At 41.8% G+C, this 15,327-nt stretch overlaps 1 protein-coding gene across 2 annotated transcripts in view; it reads left to right on the plus strand.

Annotated features, from left to right (window-relative positions):
• Nucleotides 1-15,327, plus strand: part of DICER1 (dicer 1, ribonuclease III) — a 42,469-nt gene that overhangs the window by 22,433 nt on the left and 4,709 nt on the right. For both annotated transcript variants that reach the window (XM_075614443.1, XM_075614444.1), the window contains exons 16-27: nucleotides 1,354-1,533; nucleotides 2,866-3,079; nucleotides 3,954-4,107; nucleotides 4,312-4,494; nucleotides 5,129-5,234; nucleotides 5,323-5,498; nucleotides 6,727-7,501; nucleotides 8,018-8,173; nucleotides 9,261-10,137; nucleotides 10,577-10,845; nucleotides 13,769-13,931; nucleotides 14,697-14,772. In XM_075614443.1, coding sequence (XP_075470558.1) covers nucleotides 1,354-1,533; nucleotides 2,866-3,079; nucleotides 3,954-4,107; nucleotides 4,312-4,494; nucleotides 5,129-5,234; nucleotides 5,323-5,498; nucleotides 6,727-7,501; nucleotides 8,018-8,173; nucleotides 9,261-10,137; nucleotides 10,577-10,845; nucleotides 13,769-13,931; nucleotides 14,697-14,772 — 3,329 coding nt within the window. The remainder of the gene's footprint in view (nucleotides 1-1,353; nucleotides 1,534-2,865; nucleotides 3,080-3,953; nucleotides 4,108-4,311; nucleotides 4,495-5,128; nucleotides 5,235-5,322; nucleotides 5,499-6,726; nucleotides 7,502-8,017; nucleotides 8,174-9,260; nucleotides 10,138-10,576; nucleotides 10,846-13,768; nucleotides 13,932-14,696; nucleotides 14,773-15,327) is intronic.

Genomic DNA, 15,327 nt, shown 5'->3' on the forward strand with positions numbered 1-15,327 from the left:
TGTGAAGCCCAGAGTATGTCCGGGCCTGTGAAGCCCAGAGTATGTCCGGCCCTGTGAAGCCCAGAGTATGTCCGGGCCTGTGAAGCCCAGAGTATGTCCGGGCCTGTGAAGCCCAGAGTATGTCCGGCCCTGTGAAGCCCAGAGTATGTCCGGGCCTGTGAAGCCCAGAGTATGTCCGGCCCTGTGAAGCCCAGAGTATGTCCGGCCCTGTGAAGCCCAGAGTATGTCCGGGCCTGTGAAGCCCAGAGTATGTCCGGGCCTGTGAAGCCCAGAGTATGTCCGGGCCTGTGAAGCCCAGAGTATGTCCGGGCCTGTGAAGCCCAGAGTATGTCCGGCCCTGTGAAGCCCAGAGTATGTCCGGGCCTGTGAAGCCCAGAGTATGTCCGGGCCTGTGAAGCCCAGAGTATGTCCGGCCCTGTGAAGCCCAGAGTATGTCCGGCCCTGTGAAGCCCAGAGTATGTCCGGCCCTGTGAAGCCCAGAGTATGTCCGGCCCTGTGAAGCCCAGAGTATGTCCGGGCCTGTGAAGCCCAGAGTATGTCCGGGCCTGTGAAGCCCAGAGTATGTCCGGGCCTGTGAAGCCCAGAGTATGTCCGGCCCTGTGAAGCCCAGAGTATGTCCGGCCCTGTGAAGCCCAGAGTATGTCCGGGCCTGTGAAGCCCAGAGTATGTCCGGCCCTGTGAAGCCCAGAGTATGTCCGGGCCTGTGAAGCCCAGAGTATGTCCGGCCCTGTGAAGCCCAGAGTATGTCCGGGCCTATGAAGCCCAGAGTATGTCCGGCCCTGTGAAGCCCAGAGTATGTCCGGCCCTGTGAAGCCCAGAGTATGTCCGGGCCTGTGAAGCCCAGAGTATGTCCGGGCCTGTGAAGCCCAGAGTATGTCCGGCCCTGTGAAGCCCAGAGTATGTCCGGCCCTGTGAAGCCCAGAGTATGTCCGGCCCTGTGAAGCCCAGAGTATGTCCGGCCCTGTGAAGCCCAGAGTATGTCCGGCCCTGTGAAGCCCAGAGTATGTCCTGCTCATTAAAAAATAATAATTCAGTGTTAAAATTGTTTATTTCCTCTCTATGCTTGAGGGTTACCGTGATACCTTATATTCTGCACTCAAATCTGGGGATAACTTCATTTTAATCTGCCAGACACTTAATATTTCATTCTCCTGAAAAAGCATCTGATTTTAAAAATAGAAACTGTTTTGGATTGGCGCATATTTGGTACATGGTGGTGTGCCAAGGACCTCTACCAGTGTGGGAATATCCTGTACGGGCCGTTTGAGTGAATGCGACGCGTTTTATGGCTTAGCAATGGTTGGTAAATATGGCACACTCTCTCTCCTTATACCTTTCTCTATTCAATTACAGATTCCGGAATGCTTACAGAATAGCTATCCTCAGCCAGGCCAGCCTTGTTACCTTTACGTAATACAAATGGTGTTAACCACCCCTCTACCTGACGAGCTTAATTTTAGGAGGCGAAAACTCTATCCTCCTGAAGACACAACAAGATGCTTTGGAATCCTGACCGCCAAATGCATACCTCAGGTAGCGCCTCCCCGCCTCCCGCTCTGTGAACTGTGCAAGTCTTGTGTCCATTTATCAGTTTTATCTGCTGTTTCAGCTTTAGGTTCTTTTTAACATTTAATAGGAGAATATTTCAATAGTGTGGGAAATAATGTCGCCCTCATAATATTTGATTATGGGGAAATAATGGACATTGTATACATTAAAGCGTGCTGAGGGGATAAAGTGATCTGGGAATTGAGAATTAAAGCAATTAAAACGTGAACTTTTTTTGAATGTTTTGAAGACACTGTTACTTCCCTTTAATTCCTGTTAGGTGGATCATTGATATTGTTCATCATGCTTTGTATATATGTAATAACTTGTAAGCGGCAATTTCCTCCCTCTCCCCGGGAGCCTCGATGAGTTTGGCAGAAGGTTGATATTTTGCCCCATAAACATAAACACGACCGGCGGCTCATTGTTTATAAAAATAAATGTTTTATTCTTTGAAAATTTTGTGGTAGTAAAAGAATCTCTCGCTTCCGGGGTTACCATGGAAACCTTTAGGCGGTACCTCTCGCTTCCGGGGTTACCATGGAAACCTTTAGGCGGTACCACTCGCTTCCGGGGTTACCATGGAAACCTTTAGGCGGTACCTCTCGCTTCCAGGGGTTACCATGGAAACCTTTAGGCCAGGGCTACTCAACTCCAGTCCTCGAGGGCTGCAAACAAGCCAGGTTTTCAGGATATCCCTACTTCAGCACAGCTGGCTCAATTAGTGGCTCAGTCATACTGAGCCACTAATTGAGTCATCTGTGCTGAAGTAGGGATATCCTGAAAACCTGGCCTGTTTGCGGCCCTCGAGGACTGGAGTTGTGCAGGCCTGCTTTAGGCGGTACCTCTCGCTTCCGGGGTTACCATGGAACCCTTTAGGCGGTACAGAGCGCCACTGTAACTTCCCCAACACTTCATATTTCAAATGCGTTTATCTCCTGAACGAAGCTTCAGATTAATAAATAAATAAGCAGCGCGAAGGGCACGGAATATGTTATAGCAGTGTCATAAATACATTTTATTTGACATTGTTGTTTTGTTAATAAATAGATTAAAATGTTTGTTATGCTGTGTTTTTAAATGGCCGTAATCATGTCAATGAGAGAATGATTTATGATGACATTGTTGCCTGTAGGTGTTCAAATTTATTATGATTTTCTTTCTGTAACCTGAAAATACTTGAGTTCAAAATATTTAAAAAAAAATAGGCGTTCAATGTGGACTGCTGCTTTACACGGGGAATACTGTGTGAGACGTGTACAATACAAGTGTATCTCTAAGTATCTATGTCCCATGTTGCTCATGTATGTCTTCCAGATCCCTCACTTTCCTGTGTACACACGGTCTGGGGAGGTGACCATATTGATTGAGCTGAAGAAGTCCAACTTTGCTCTGAGTTTGCAACAACTCGAGCTCATCACAAGACTTCACCAGTATATTTTTTCACACATTCTTCGTCTGGAGAAACCTGCACTAGAATTTAAACCCACAGCAACCGACTCTGCTTACTGTGTTCTACCTCTCAATGTTGGTAAGTGACGATAGTGCCACAAACGATGCTTGCGTTTCATGTCATTACCCAGAATCCCTGGCTGCAGTGGAAGCATTGTATGCTAAGGCTAAGTCCCCGGTGGTGGCTGCTTCACGTGCGCTTGGCGGCAGGTGCACAGCTTAAAACCGCGGTCTGTGCTTGAGCTGCAGGGGGGAAAAATGTGGGGGGGGGGGGGGGGGGGATGTTGGCGCAGCCATGACATCACCCGGCTGGTTTACCCTCATTGGCTGAACTGCCGGGGGGGGGGGAGGGGGCGTGGCCAGCGATCCGTCTCCAGTTCTGAATACAATTTCCTAGTATTCAGAAAATCTGGTCGTGCGTCGCGGCGGTAAATTGCGCCCTAGGGTAGCTAGTGGGGCCGGCCCCATTTGAGGGGAGGTTCTTGTCCCTGCGGCGTGCGCTGCAGCAGGCACCGGGGACCTAGTCGTAGAGATAATTGGAAAGTGCTCACAAGTGGGGTTTTTATTTGCTATAGCAGAAAAACAAAACTCATAGCAAGAATACCAAGGCTTGGCAAATACATTGGGACAGTTATGGGATCTGGCATATTTGAATATATTTTTGCCGACCGTCAGATATAAGATTAGTTTGTTGGTACTCCGTGGGGGAAAAGCAGTTTTTAGATGAAATAAACTTTTGAATGTTGTATCTGCAATGCAGCCGGTTACATTTCCCTTATTACGGACGTGAGCCAGAGAAGCATAACTACATCATTATATTGTACGCTCTACATGGCCGGAGCCAATTCCATCAGCGCTGTCCAAGAAGGAAATAGGGTTAACTAAAAAGGTTTATTTAAAAAAAGAGAACAAAGCCTCTCTAATGTGTGACACTTTCACTAATCTCTCCCAAGTTAATGGCTCCAGCACTTTGGACATCGACTTTAAGTTCATGGAAGATATTGAAAAATCAGAAGCACGTGCTGGCATTCCTAGTACTCAGTATACCAGCGACAGTCCTTTTATTTTCAAACTAGAAGATTACCAAGATGCAGTTATCATTCCAAGGTAAGTACTGTATTCCACTGTCTGTGTGATTTGTAAGAAACCATTGTTATTATGAATTCCTCGGCCTTGGATACAAAAAACGTGTTTGGTCTCTTAAACTCCTGGACACCTAATAACATCTCCCATAGTGACGTGTTACATCATCTCTGCAGGAAAAATACTTGAATTTGCTTAGTTATGCTTTTTTTTTTTTTCTCCCCACAGATATCGCAATTTTGATCAGCCTCATAGATTTTATGTAGCTGATGTATACACTGATCTTACTCCCCTCAGTAAATTCCCTTCCCTGGAATATGAAACATTTGCTGAATATTATAAAACAAAATATAACCTTGACTTGACCAACGTGAACCAGCCACTGCTGGACGTGGACCACACCTCATCTAGGTAAGGCAGAATGCCGTGCCTGTGTGTGTCACGGAGGGAATGTGTCCGTAATATAGCAATACAACCTGCGCGCACGCTTCTAACCGCATACATGCTTAGCCCTTTCTCTGAGCGCCCTGACAAATAGTTGTGGGAAGTGATGAGCAGGTAAAGAAGGTTTTCTAGAGCTCCAATTGTGGGTTTTATTTTCTTGGTTTCCGCCAATAAGAAATGTAATCTTATTGGATTTAAGGAGATTAGGATTTTGACAGCCCTTCTGTTTAGGGGTTGGTGTGTCTGATGGAAATCTGCACTTCCCTGTGGGACTGTAGGTTGTGCAATTGCTTCCAGCCAGACCTTGTTGTTTTTCTACTAGAAAATAAGGCATGAAAGCCATTCGTCTCCCCTTCACGCGCCTGTCGAACCCAAGACTAAAATGGATCTCCGCTTTTTTTGTTTATGTAGATGACATTTTAAAGAAGCGTTATAAAAAGTTTCCAGGTTTAGTGCAACCCTACAACGAAAAGCTTCACTTCCGCTTTGTGTCTCACACAATGTTTTCCCAAGTCTTTATTATGTCCTTTAATCCATGTTCAGCGCCCTACACCCGTTTTGTTGTGATACAGGGCCCTTTTTATCATTATATTCTTTTTAGACTTAATTTACTGACTCCACGCCATTTGAATCAGAAGGGGAAAGCTTTGCCACTGAGCAGTGCTGAAAAGAGGAAAGCCAAGTGGGAAAGTTTGCAGAATAAACAGGTAATTGTATTTAACTACTTGTTATAAGATGCGTTTTCTGATCCCACAGAAACCAGTCCATTAGTTTGATTTTTTTTTCTTCTTAAAGATCTTGGTCCCTGAACTCTGCGCTATACATCCCATCCCAGCATCCTTGTGGAGGAAAGCGGTTTGCCTGCCAAGCATCCTGTATCGCTTACATTGCCTCCTGACCGCCGAGGAACTTCGCGCTCAGACCGCCACTGATGCTGGCGTTGGCGTAAAATCGCTTCCAGAAGATTTTAGGTAAGACTTGCTTGCTCTTGCTCTTTGCTCCGGATCAGTACAGCGGCACAAAAAGAATGTTTATTGTTTAGCACTTATTGGGGAAATGGAGAGCTCTGAAATGTAGTCGAGTCATGAACCAGACGATGTGGAAAAGCTTCTAGACATCTCCAGTTCAATGTAATGGGGGGTTTTATGTTCGCTTTATTAGGAAGGAACTGCAGTCATTTGCTTGTTGGCCTTTTTTTTTTTTTTGCTTGTAGTTTTTTTTATGAACATAACGACATGAGTAAATTATTAATCTATTCTCAAATTAGTTATTTTTTTTTTTTTTTGTATACTGTATCCAAATTGTACGTATATTTTTATAGTGCCAACCAGGTACGCAGCGCGTCACAATTTTAGAAACATTGCAATACAGGGAATATAATACCACAGATGGGATTAGTGCTTCAAGACCTCAATATATCATTAGGAGTAAAGAGTTTACAATCTAATTGGCATGTGGGCAGACACTAAGAAACAGGATTACATTTCAGTGCATTAGTGTGTATAAGGCCTCGGCCAGGCTCCGTGCTGAGGCGCGCTGAGGCTCAGGGAAAGCGGGTGCTTTCCCTGGCCTTGCGGTTGCTTACCGCACGCGCCGTCAGGGGGCGGGCACGTCACTGGCCGGGGGCGGGCCAGTGACGTCACGGAGCTGGTTCGCCCTCATTGTGCGAACCGCTCACGTGACCGGCCTGTCGCGCCGGCAAGCGGGGGAATTTTAAATTCCCCCAAGACCTGCGCTTCCGCGCGCTTGCGGAAGCGTAGGCGAGCCCCTACTAAAGCCGCTCTAATTGCGGCTGTAGGGGCTCAGTGCTGAGCGGGAGCGCGCCTCAGCGCGCTTCCGCCAGCAAGCAAGTAACATGGCCGAGGCCTAAGAGCATACTGTAGTTTAGAGAGTAGTGGTCCTCCAAGAGTATTTAAAGGATTAAAAACCCGCGTGGAAACTCATCTGGTCAATGACTTTGGATGAGTACATGGTGGACATAGAGAGGAGACTTCCAGAGGTGCAGAATATTAGAAGGGTAGTAAGTTCGAGGGTGCTGTAGTGACATGGGGGTAGAGAAAAGACGAGACTTCGCAGAGTGTCGAGCGAGTAGGGGTATAGCAAGAGATTAAAGCTGAGCTAGAGGAGGGGCAGAGAAGAGCGTGCCATCATCCTGTAATAACTAGTTATTTGTTGGCTGGGCTTTCTTTCCCTTTTCAGATACCCTAACTTGGATTTTGGATGGAAAAGGTCAATTGACAGCAAAATATTCATCTCGAATCAAAGCCTCTCCTCTGTCAAGAACGAAATTGACTGTATACATAGGCCGACTATGGTCCCGGACAATGCTACATGTCAAGCTGCTAATCATGGCGCCTCCACAGAAATTCATGACCAAATGTCTGTGAACTACACACCATCCTGTAAGAAGTCTCCCAGTAATATCCAAGGTGATCATGTCTCAGTAGATCATAAAGTTATTAATGGTATTTCTTGTAATCGTCTTACCAATGGTGATTGTGATGCAGAGAGCAGTGAGTTTTGCCAAGGGAGTCAGCGGATTTGCTGCAAACAGGAAATACCTGTGCAATCAACTACCTCATTTCCCAATCAAAATCTACTTAACAAGAACCAGCCCACGCCCAACAATGAATGTACTCTGAGTGAAAAATATATTGATGGAAATGCTACCAAACCTACCTCTGAGTGCCCCAACATGACTTCAAGCAGCTGTGTTTCAGAAGCTCTTTGTGTTCGAAAAGACCGAAAACATTCTGAAAATGGGCCTTCCAATGGGTACTCCTCAAAAACTCTTGGCCCAAACCCTGGTCTTATTCTTCAAGCCTTGACTCTATCAAATGCCAGTGATGGATTTAACCTGGAGCGTCTTGAAATGCTTGGAGATTCATTTTTGAAACATGCCATTACCACATACCTTTACTGTACGTACCCAGATGCGCACGAAGGACGCCTGTCCTATATGAGAAGCAAGAAGGTAAGCGGTGTTCTCCCGAGGGCAGTTTAATGCATTATGCTTTACACTTTTTCTGCCTACAAGTACCCGCATTAAAATGGGGAGGGACAGCATGTTGCACGATGAAACACCGACTGCAGACAACAAAATGAGTCATTCCAAGTAGTTATACAGTATGTAAGTATTGACTGTACAAAATAAGACAAGACATGGGGGCACGGGGATAAGGGTAAAGGGGGGGAGAGACAAACTCGTTAACCTAGGGAAGGACGAGCCAAGATGAAGAGCGTGTCAGATAAGAGGGGGTATTTGTCATATGTTACTTTTATTGGTTTATCATACTGCTCTTTCCAAACTTTTTTCACATACGTTTAACTAAAGTTGATATCTGTTGTGTGTTGCTCTGAGTTTTGGAACCTAGCTCGTTTTGTAATTAGACCTGTAATTAGACCTGTGATTAGACCTATCGATGCGTACAATCTTTATTTTTATTTTTTTGCAATCTATTCATTGTGACCTCTCATATGTCCATCATAGGTCAGTAACTGTAACCTTTATCGTCTTGGAAAGAAGAAAGGTTCACCTAGCCGTATGGTCGTGTCAATATTTGATCCACCGGTAAACTGGCTTCCACCTGGATATATTGTAAACCAGGATAAAAGTATCTCTGATAAGTGGGAAAGTAGTGAACTGGTGAGTTTGAATTGTAATGTAATGTTGTCATAGAGCAAGGGCGGTGGTCTTCAATCAAATGAATGTAACCTGGATCTCACTCCAGAGACCTGTGCACGGTTTATACACCACCTTCCTATATAAACTTATCCAATGATAACGTGCATTTCATTTACTTTTACACCATTGAGAAAATAACTCCTAATTCAAAATCTGGTATGAATTATGGACTCGAGGAAGGGAACCGTTTTTGCTAATTTATTCACTTTGTATTATTGACGAGATTGGTCTAGTATAGTATTGCATGAACTACTGTAAGATTAGAAAGTGTCATTTTTACATTGTTCCTATGCTGATATCACCAAGCTATTCTGATGTCATCTGGAACCCTGTTACCTAAAGTGTTTCTGTATGTAACTTACAAAACAATGTCTACAGATTTATATTGTCGTGTAATACCGCCTCTTCCATTTAACAGATAGTTGAAGACATATTTAGTAGCTTTGGACACTTATGCTATTTTTAATCTGTGCATAAAATATAAGTTGACTTCAGTTATCCAACATGGAAAAGTATGGATTCAACAATTATTTTTTGGATGAAATCAATAATAAAAAAAAAAGTGTACGTATGGGTATCTGTGTCAGTCAACTCCATGAAGTGTGACTGAGCTATTCTGTGTTTTCAGAATGACACCCGTCCCTGAAAATATTGTACAGTATGTCCCGCTTCCTCTTAAGGTGCAATTCATGTTGGTTTAGGAAACAAACATTTTGAAAATGCCTTAAAATTACGTTTTCACCCTTAAAGAAATTATAATCCTACTTAAATGCAACATTTGGCTGTTTTTGGTTCCTTTTGAAATCCAAGAAGAGTTAAAAACATTTTCTTGTCCTAGAAGATGCCGCTTTTATTCAAATGTTCAGCCAAGAAATGATAAATACTGTAAAACACTATTTTGTTTAACTGTCCTACCCACCTCCGTGGCTTTTTGCCAGACCACTTATCTGATTCTTCTATCTGTTTGTGAGGCGTCTCTATGTTGAAATGAGTAGAAAGAGCGAAGTTTTAGATTTTTACCATTGATATAGAATTCTTATGTCTGTAGACCCCGGACAGTGTTACGACTAATGGAAAAATTGATGACGACTTTGATGACGAAGAGGATGAAGACCTAATGTGGAGAAACCCAAAAGAGGAAACAGACTTTGATGATGATCTTTTGGAGTATGATCAAGAACATATCAAATTCATTGATAACATGTTAATGGGATCTGGGGCATTTGTGAAGAAAATTCCTCTTGCTCCGTTCTCACCGCCCGATTCAAGTTTTGAATGGAAAACTCCAAAGAAATCGTCACTGGAAAATACCCAGTTTTCATCTGATTTTGATGATTTTGATTACAGTTCTTGGGATGCTATGTGTTATTTGGATCCCAGCAAGGCTGTGGAGGAAGATGACTTTGTAGTAGGCTTTTGGAATCCTTTGGAAGAAAACTGTGGCGTTGACACAGGAAAGCAGTCTATTTCTTATGATTTGCATACAGAACAGTGTATAGCAGATAAAAGTATTGCAGACTGTGTAGAAGCCCTTTTAGGCTGCTATCTGACTAGCTGTGGGGAGAGAGCAGCCCAGCTGTTTCTGTGCTCTCTGGGGCTAAAAGTACTCCCGGCAGTTAAAAAGTCAGATAAAGACATACATTCAGGCAGGGAAACGTTTAATTGTGAACAGACAAATCCTACAAAAAACTGCTTGGCCTTCAATGGAACATACTCTGAGCTGTCATCTTGCAAAGGCATGGAATACGGTTATTTGAAGATTCCTCCAAGGTGTATGTTCGATCATCCAGATGCAGAAAAAACCCTCGATCACCTAATATCTGGCTTTGAAAACTTCCAGAAGAAAATAAACTACCAATTTAAGAACAAGGCCTACCTTCTGCAGGCTTTTACTCATGCCTCCTACCACTATAACACGATAACTGGTAAGTAGGCAGTTGACAATTTTAATGACCCTCGCCTGAATTAGTTTGTGCGCAGTGATATTTCAAATTCTGTTCACTAATTAATTTAATTACATAGTTTTTAAGAATGCAGGGGATTCTGAGTGTAAATTAAGAATTTCAGAACGCAAATAAGATTAATATTTTGACCTGGGTTTTATAATCCAGGTGAACTGCTTATAGCTACCTTCCAAAACGGACGTTGTATTTCAAGCCAATATAGCACAACAAAAGCTTGTCCTTTTAAAGAAAATGATATGGTAAGTCTGTACACCATCCAAACTTCCATTTTAGCGGGCTTCTTTCTTTAGTGAAGTAAGGGGCAGTTTATAGACTTCCCTAGGAAATGTGAAGTTTCAAGCAACTTAATTTTCAGATTTTCATTTACAGACAATATATCTTTTTTCCCTCTTTGTGTAAGATTGCTACCAGCGTTTAGAATTCCTTGGAGACGCCATTTTGGATTACCTCATAACTAAGCACCTTTACGAAGACCCTCGGCAGCACTCGCCGGGAGTTCTCACCGACCTGCGCTCGGCTCTGGTCAATAACACCATCTTTGCATCATTAGCTGTGAAATACGACTACCACAAGTACTTCAAGGCCGTCTCTCCCGAGCTGTTCCATGTGATAGACGATTTTGTGCAATTTCAGCTGGAAAAGAATGAAATGCAAGGAATGGATTCCGAGGTGAGGGGACATGATTTCGTTTCATTGGAGTATATTGTATTACTATTTTTTTGCTTTTTTTTTTTGTACATTTGAAGTACGATAAAGCCCTTATGAAGTTAACAAATACCGTATTTTTACTTTTCAGATGCGATTTTAGTAATCGTTTTCATTTTTGCAAATGCTTTTTATATTTATTTGTAGGTTTCACGTGATATTCACTGCAGACCTAGTTATGGGATGACCAGGCATTTCACCATAAGACTAATTTTTAAGTTATGAAACATTTATCTGCGAAATTAGATCCCATAAATTGTTATATTCCCCATTATACAGTATAGCAAGTTGAGAGGTTTAAGGTTTTTACGAGTAGCAAGCAGGACAATGTCTGACATAATTTAAGACTTAATGACACCCCTACATGGGGGGGATTTGGGTTCGATAACAAATAATCATTTCCACATTTTTGATGTGACGACTGGGGTTACCAAAGAGTTTTGAAAATCGGTTTAATGAATCGGCACAGTTTTTGCTTTCGGTGTAGAAAAATACCGTAAATTTGAGGCAAATGTCTTCGGTATAGAAAAACATTTGGATTGACTGGGCAACAAATGTCGCTATCTCCTGCCAGCACATAGAAACGTTGGGGATATTTGTTAGTATGGAATATGCGCTTTTATTGAATAAGCACTTCAGTTACATTTCTAATGGGTAAATGTAATACCTGTGGCAGATTTGTTTTTACATTTATTTAAAAGAGTAGTTCATAAAAGCAGCCATAAAACAGAATTAGAGTCCTTATTTTCTTCTAATAAAGAGGATTGAGTAAAATGTTTGCATGACTGTTGCAATCTAAGAAATGATCCGAACATTGATGATAATTAAGCAATGGGAGGCATTTCCTTACTCGTATGATTTATTCTCATACTTTGCATGTCATAATGACAGGACGGTCTGATGAAACTATTAAGGCCAAAGTTATTTTGATTCCCTCTGGATATACTGAGTATTTATAGATGTGAATGCAAATACATTTTCATGCTGTCCTTCACTGTTACATGTGTCTAACTTTCGGTAAAATCCTTGTTCCATTGTCATGTGGAATTTGTTCCCTTAACTCCCCCAAAACCATCTACTCGCATGCCTGTGACCAGCAGAGGAGCCCTTCATCGCAGCGACATTTGATATCTTGCCATGTGAATCAGACTCTTGATATGAGCTGATGTGATAGCCAGAGGATGTCACTATTACTCCAGTTTGTGTATATTTTCACTTTGCGCTGATGAAAAGAATGGTAATTTGTAAAGAGGAGAAAAATGGAAAATCTAGAAGTCTGTGCAAGGACCTATTGTAATCATAGAGCTGCATCACATACATAGTATATATATGCATCATATACGGATTATATATACGCATCATATACGGATACAAATCTCTCAGTAATCAATAGAACAAGAGGGCGCATCATTCTATTTATTGTAAGGTTTGGCATTTGAATTAGTTGCTTTGACTCTGTCCCTCATTTCACTCAATTGTATTTGTTGGCAAACGAAATGCATAATTCTGTTGAACCATTCATTGAGAATTGGTTTGTAACGTGAGGTTACATTAATATCTGCAGCGCTTTTCGGAACAGTTTGGTTTGTATTGAGAAAATATACAGATCATGTTTTGTGCACCAATGTTTAAAAAGTTGAAGCCACCATTTTAAGGTTCAGCTGAGTTTATAAATGGAACCATTTGAGCATAAATAATGCTTTTTGTAACCCTGCTCCTTAAATCTCACTCCCTTCTCCCCATAAGTGTTTCTTTTTGGATTCCTCATACACCCCCCTCACCACTACAGCGCATACCCCATAAAGGGAGTTACGGTGCCTCTTAACACAAGGTTTCCAAGGGATTTACAATTTTGGGACAGAGCCAAGGTGAAAACAGAGCGAGAACCAGGCCAACAAAATGATGCAACAGCCCTTTACTTCCAAGCACGCTGTGCGCCGGCGTTTGGGAAGATATGGGAGTCCAGGTTTTTTTTTTTTTTTTTTTTTTTTTTACTGGGTTCTAGTTTCACTCCGTAATGTTTACACATGGCTGACAAATCGCCTCGGATTACTGACCTGAAAGTCAGAGTAAATGCACAATATGAAACCCCAAGGCATTAGGAAGCAGCTTTCCTTGACTAATTCTACTTCACTATTTGTCCAACTGTAACAGAACAATTACCTGTAATACAGTCCAAAATGTTAGTGACCGGCTCCCAGGTGTTGTCACCAATGCTTGAGGGACTGCCTAGCGACAGCATAATTGCCGTAAACTGTTTTTGATGCCAATGCCTCATCTTCTGTGTTCCATTACCAACAACATAGTGATATTTAATTAATGGCAGTTGTGTAAATTAAATATGCATTGGCTGGCCAGCACCCAAATTGCACATTCCTGGCAACTTCGCAACCTAAAATATGGTATTCCTTAAAGAACACGAGTGCACCATCAGAAGTGTGACCTCATCTGTACAGCTTCCAAATCCCAGGGCACGTTCTGAGCTGCTGAGCAGGGTTCCATGGGCCGGCGTGTCGGGCTGTACAGGAAAATCAGGACCCCTCTTCTGAGCGAGTGAGAATGATCAAGAATAGAACACGGCACACTATACTAGTAATATTGTAACATGTCAATCTGCTATTCTGTACAGTATAAAAAGGTATCCGATTCTCTGAACGTTGGGAAACCGCATTGGATATTGCTCAATGCATGTAGACTTGGATACATAAACGGACCATACAGCCCCTCCATGTTAGATATTAGACTTGTAACATATATTATATCTTGTGTATTTGTTCTGCCCCTGCGTTTATTACAGTGTACTGTTCTTTTTAATAGCTGTTTTTGTTTTAAGAAAAAAAAATATTTTACCTGTATTTGTTGGAAAAATATAAATTTCTTTTAATAGTTAAGAAGATCTGAAGAAGATGAAGAGAAAGAGGAGGATATAGAGGTTCCAAAGGCCATGGGCGACATATTTGAATCACTTGCTGGGGCTATTTATATGGACAGTGGCATGTCCTTGGAAACTGTATGGCACGTGTACTATCCTATGATGAGGCCGTTAATAGGTATAGTATCTTTATTGTCCGTCCCCCAGGCTCGGGTACTTTTCTGCTCTGTGTGTACACGTGTTTTTATTTTAACGCATTTTCAAAATAATGTGGGGGTTTTGTGTCGTTGCCTTTCTGTGAAGAATAAATTAGGATTGCGAAAATGTCCTCCGTTTTTGTAGATTAGACGCCTGTAAAAGTTTTTTACGAAGGATTTAGTTTCCATATGTTTGTTCTTTGAAATGTTTTGGAAGAGTTGACCTTTTAGAAAGGCCTTTTACACGTCTAATGATATATTGGGAGGTTTTAATGAAGAAATGTGACCTCATCGTGCTGTTTAACAGTCAGTGTAAGGACTATTCTGTCATGTTCCAAATGTAGGCGGGCAGCTTTATTCTAAACATCACATTGACATTGTGGTAATTACTACAAATGACACTATATATAGTGTAGATATAATATCGCTTTTATTAGGGATAAATGCCGTGATTGCAATGTTAGTAGAGATTTAAACGATTGTAAGAAAACAGCAGCACATTTTCTTTTGAATCTTAAATTATGTTTCATCAATTTGTCCACAGCACTGGAGGAGTTTCCAATAAAATATTAAAACATTTGATATTCTGAAAACCAATATTGTTGAACCCTAGTAAATTGAAGCAATTGTTTTGTTGTACAATGCAACCAACTACAGCTCTAAAGTGCCCTCTGCAGCTCTGTTTAAACGCATTTTTTTTTGTTGTTTTTTAAATGGACCTTTATAACCTTTAGATTTCTTTACAGAAAAATTCTCTGCCAATGTTCCCCGTTCCCCAGTACGAGAATTGTTGGAAATGGAGCCAGAAACGGCTAAATTCAGGTGAGATGCACGCAAAATGTCAAATCTGATCTCATTTTTTTTTTAAATGATAAAATGGAAATCTCATTCATTTATTTTATTAAGTCCAAAATGAATTCACTATCGTGCACGTTTTTTATGCCATTTTACTTTAGAGGGGTCTGCTGTTACTGCGCGCTTTTCTAGATTCTGAAAGACACATATACAGACCGCCTTGCTTCTATTTTAAACTTATATTATGGCATGAGCATTAGAAAATGTTAAAAAAAATCCCTAATGGAAATGAACATTTGTAGCTGTATTCTACAAAGAAAAAAATTGATTGCGAAGTATCTTCTGAAAGTACTTAATTTCGCGGTGTTTCTGGAAACAAAAAGATTTAATCCTGCACCTCATTGATGCCCCTTACTGGATATAGTTATATAAAGCCGTATAAAGCAATGTGGTGTTTCTTGAAGCTCGGGGTAAGTTTTCCTTCTGGAGATTATGACTTAGAATGATTATTCTTGATGTGATATTAGTGCTGGAAAGCAGCACAGCTGCTGAGCTAAGTATTTTCCTTATCCCCATGGTTGA

This window comes from Ascaphus truei, chromosome 9, assembly GCF_040206685.1.
Source record: "Ascaphus truei isolate aAscTru1 chromosome 9, aAscTru1.hap1, whole genome shotgun sequence".
NCBI lineage: Eukaryota > Metazoa > Chordata > Amphibia > Anura > Ascaphidae > Ascaphus > Ascaphus truei.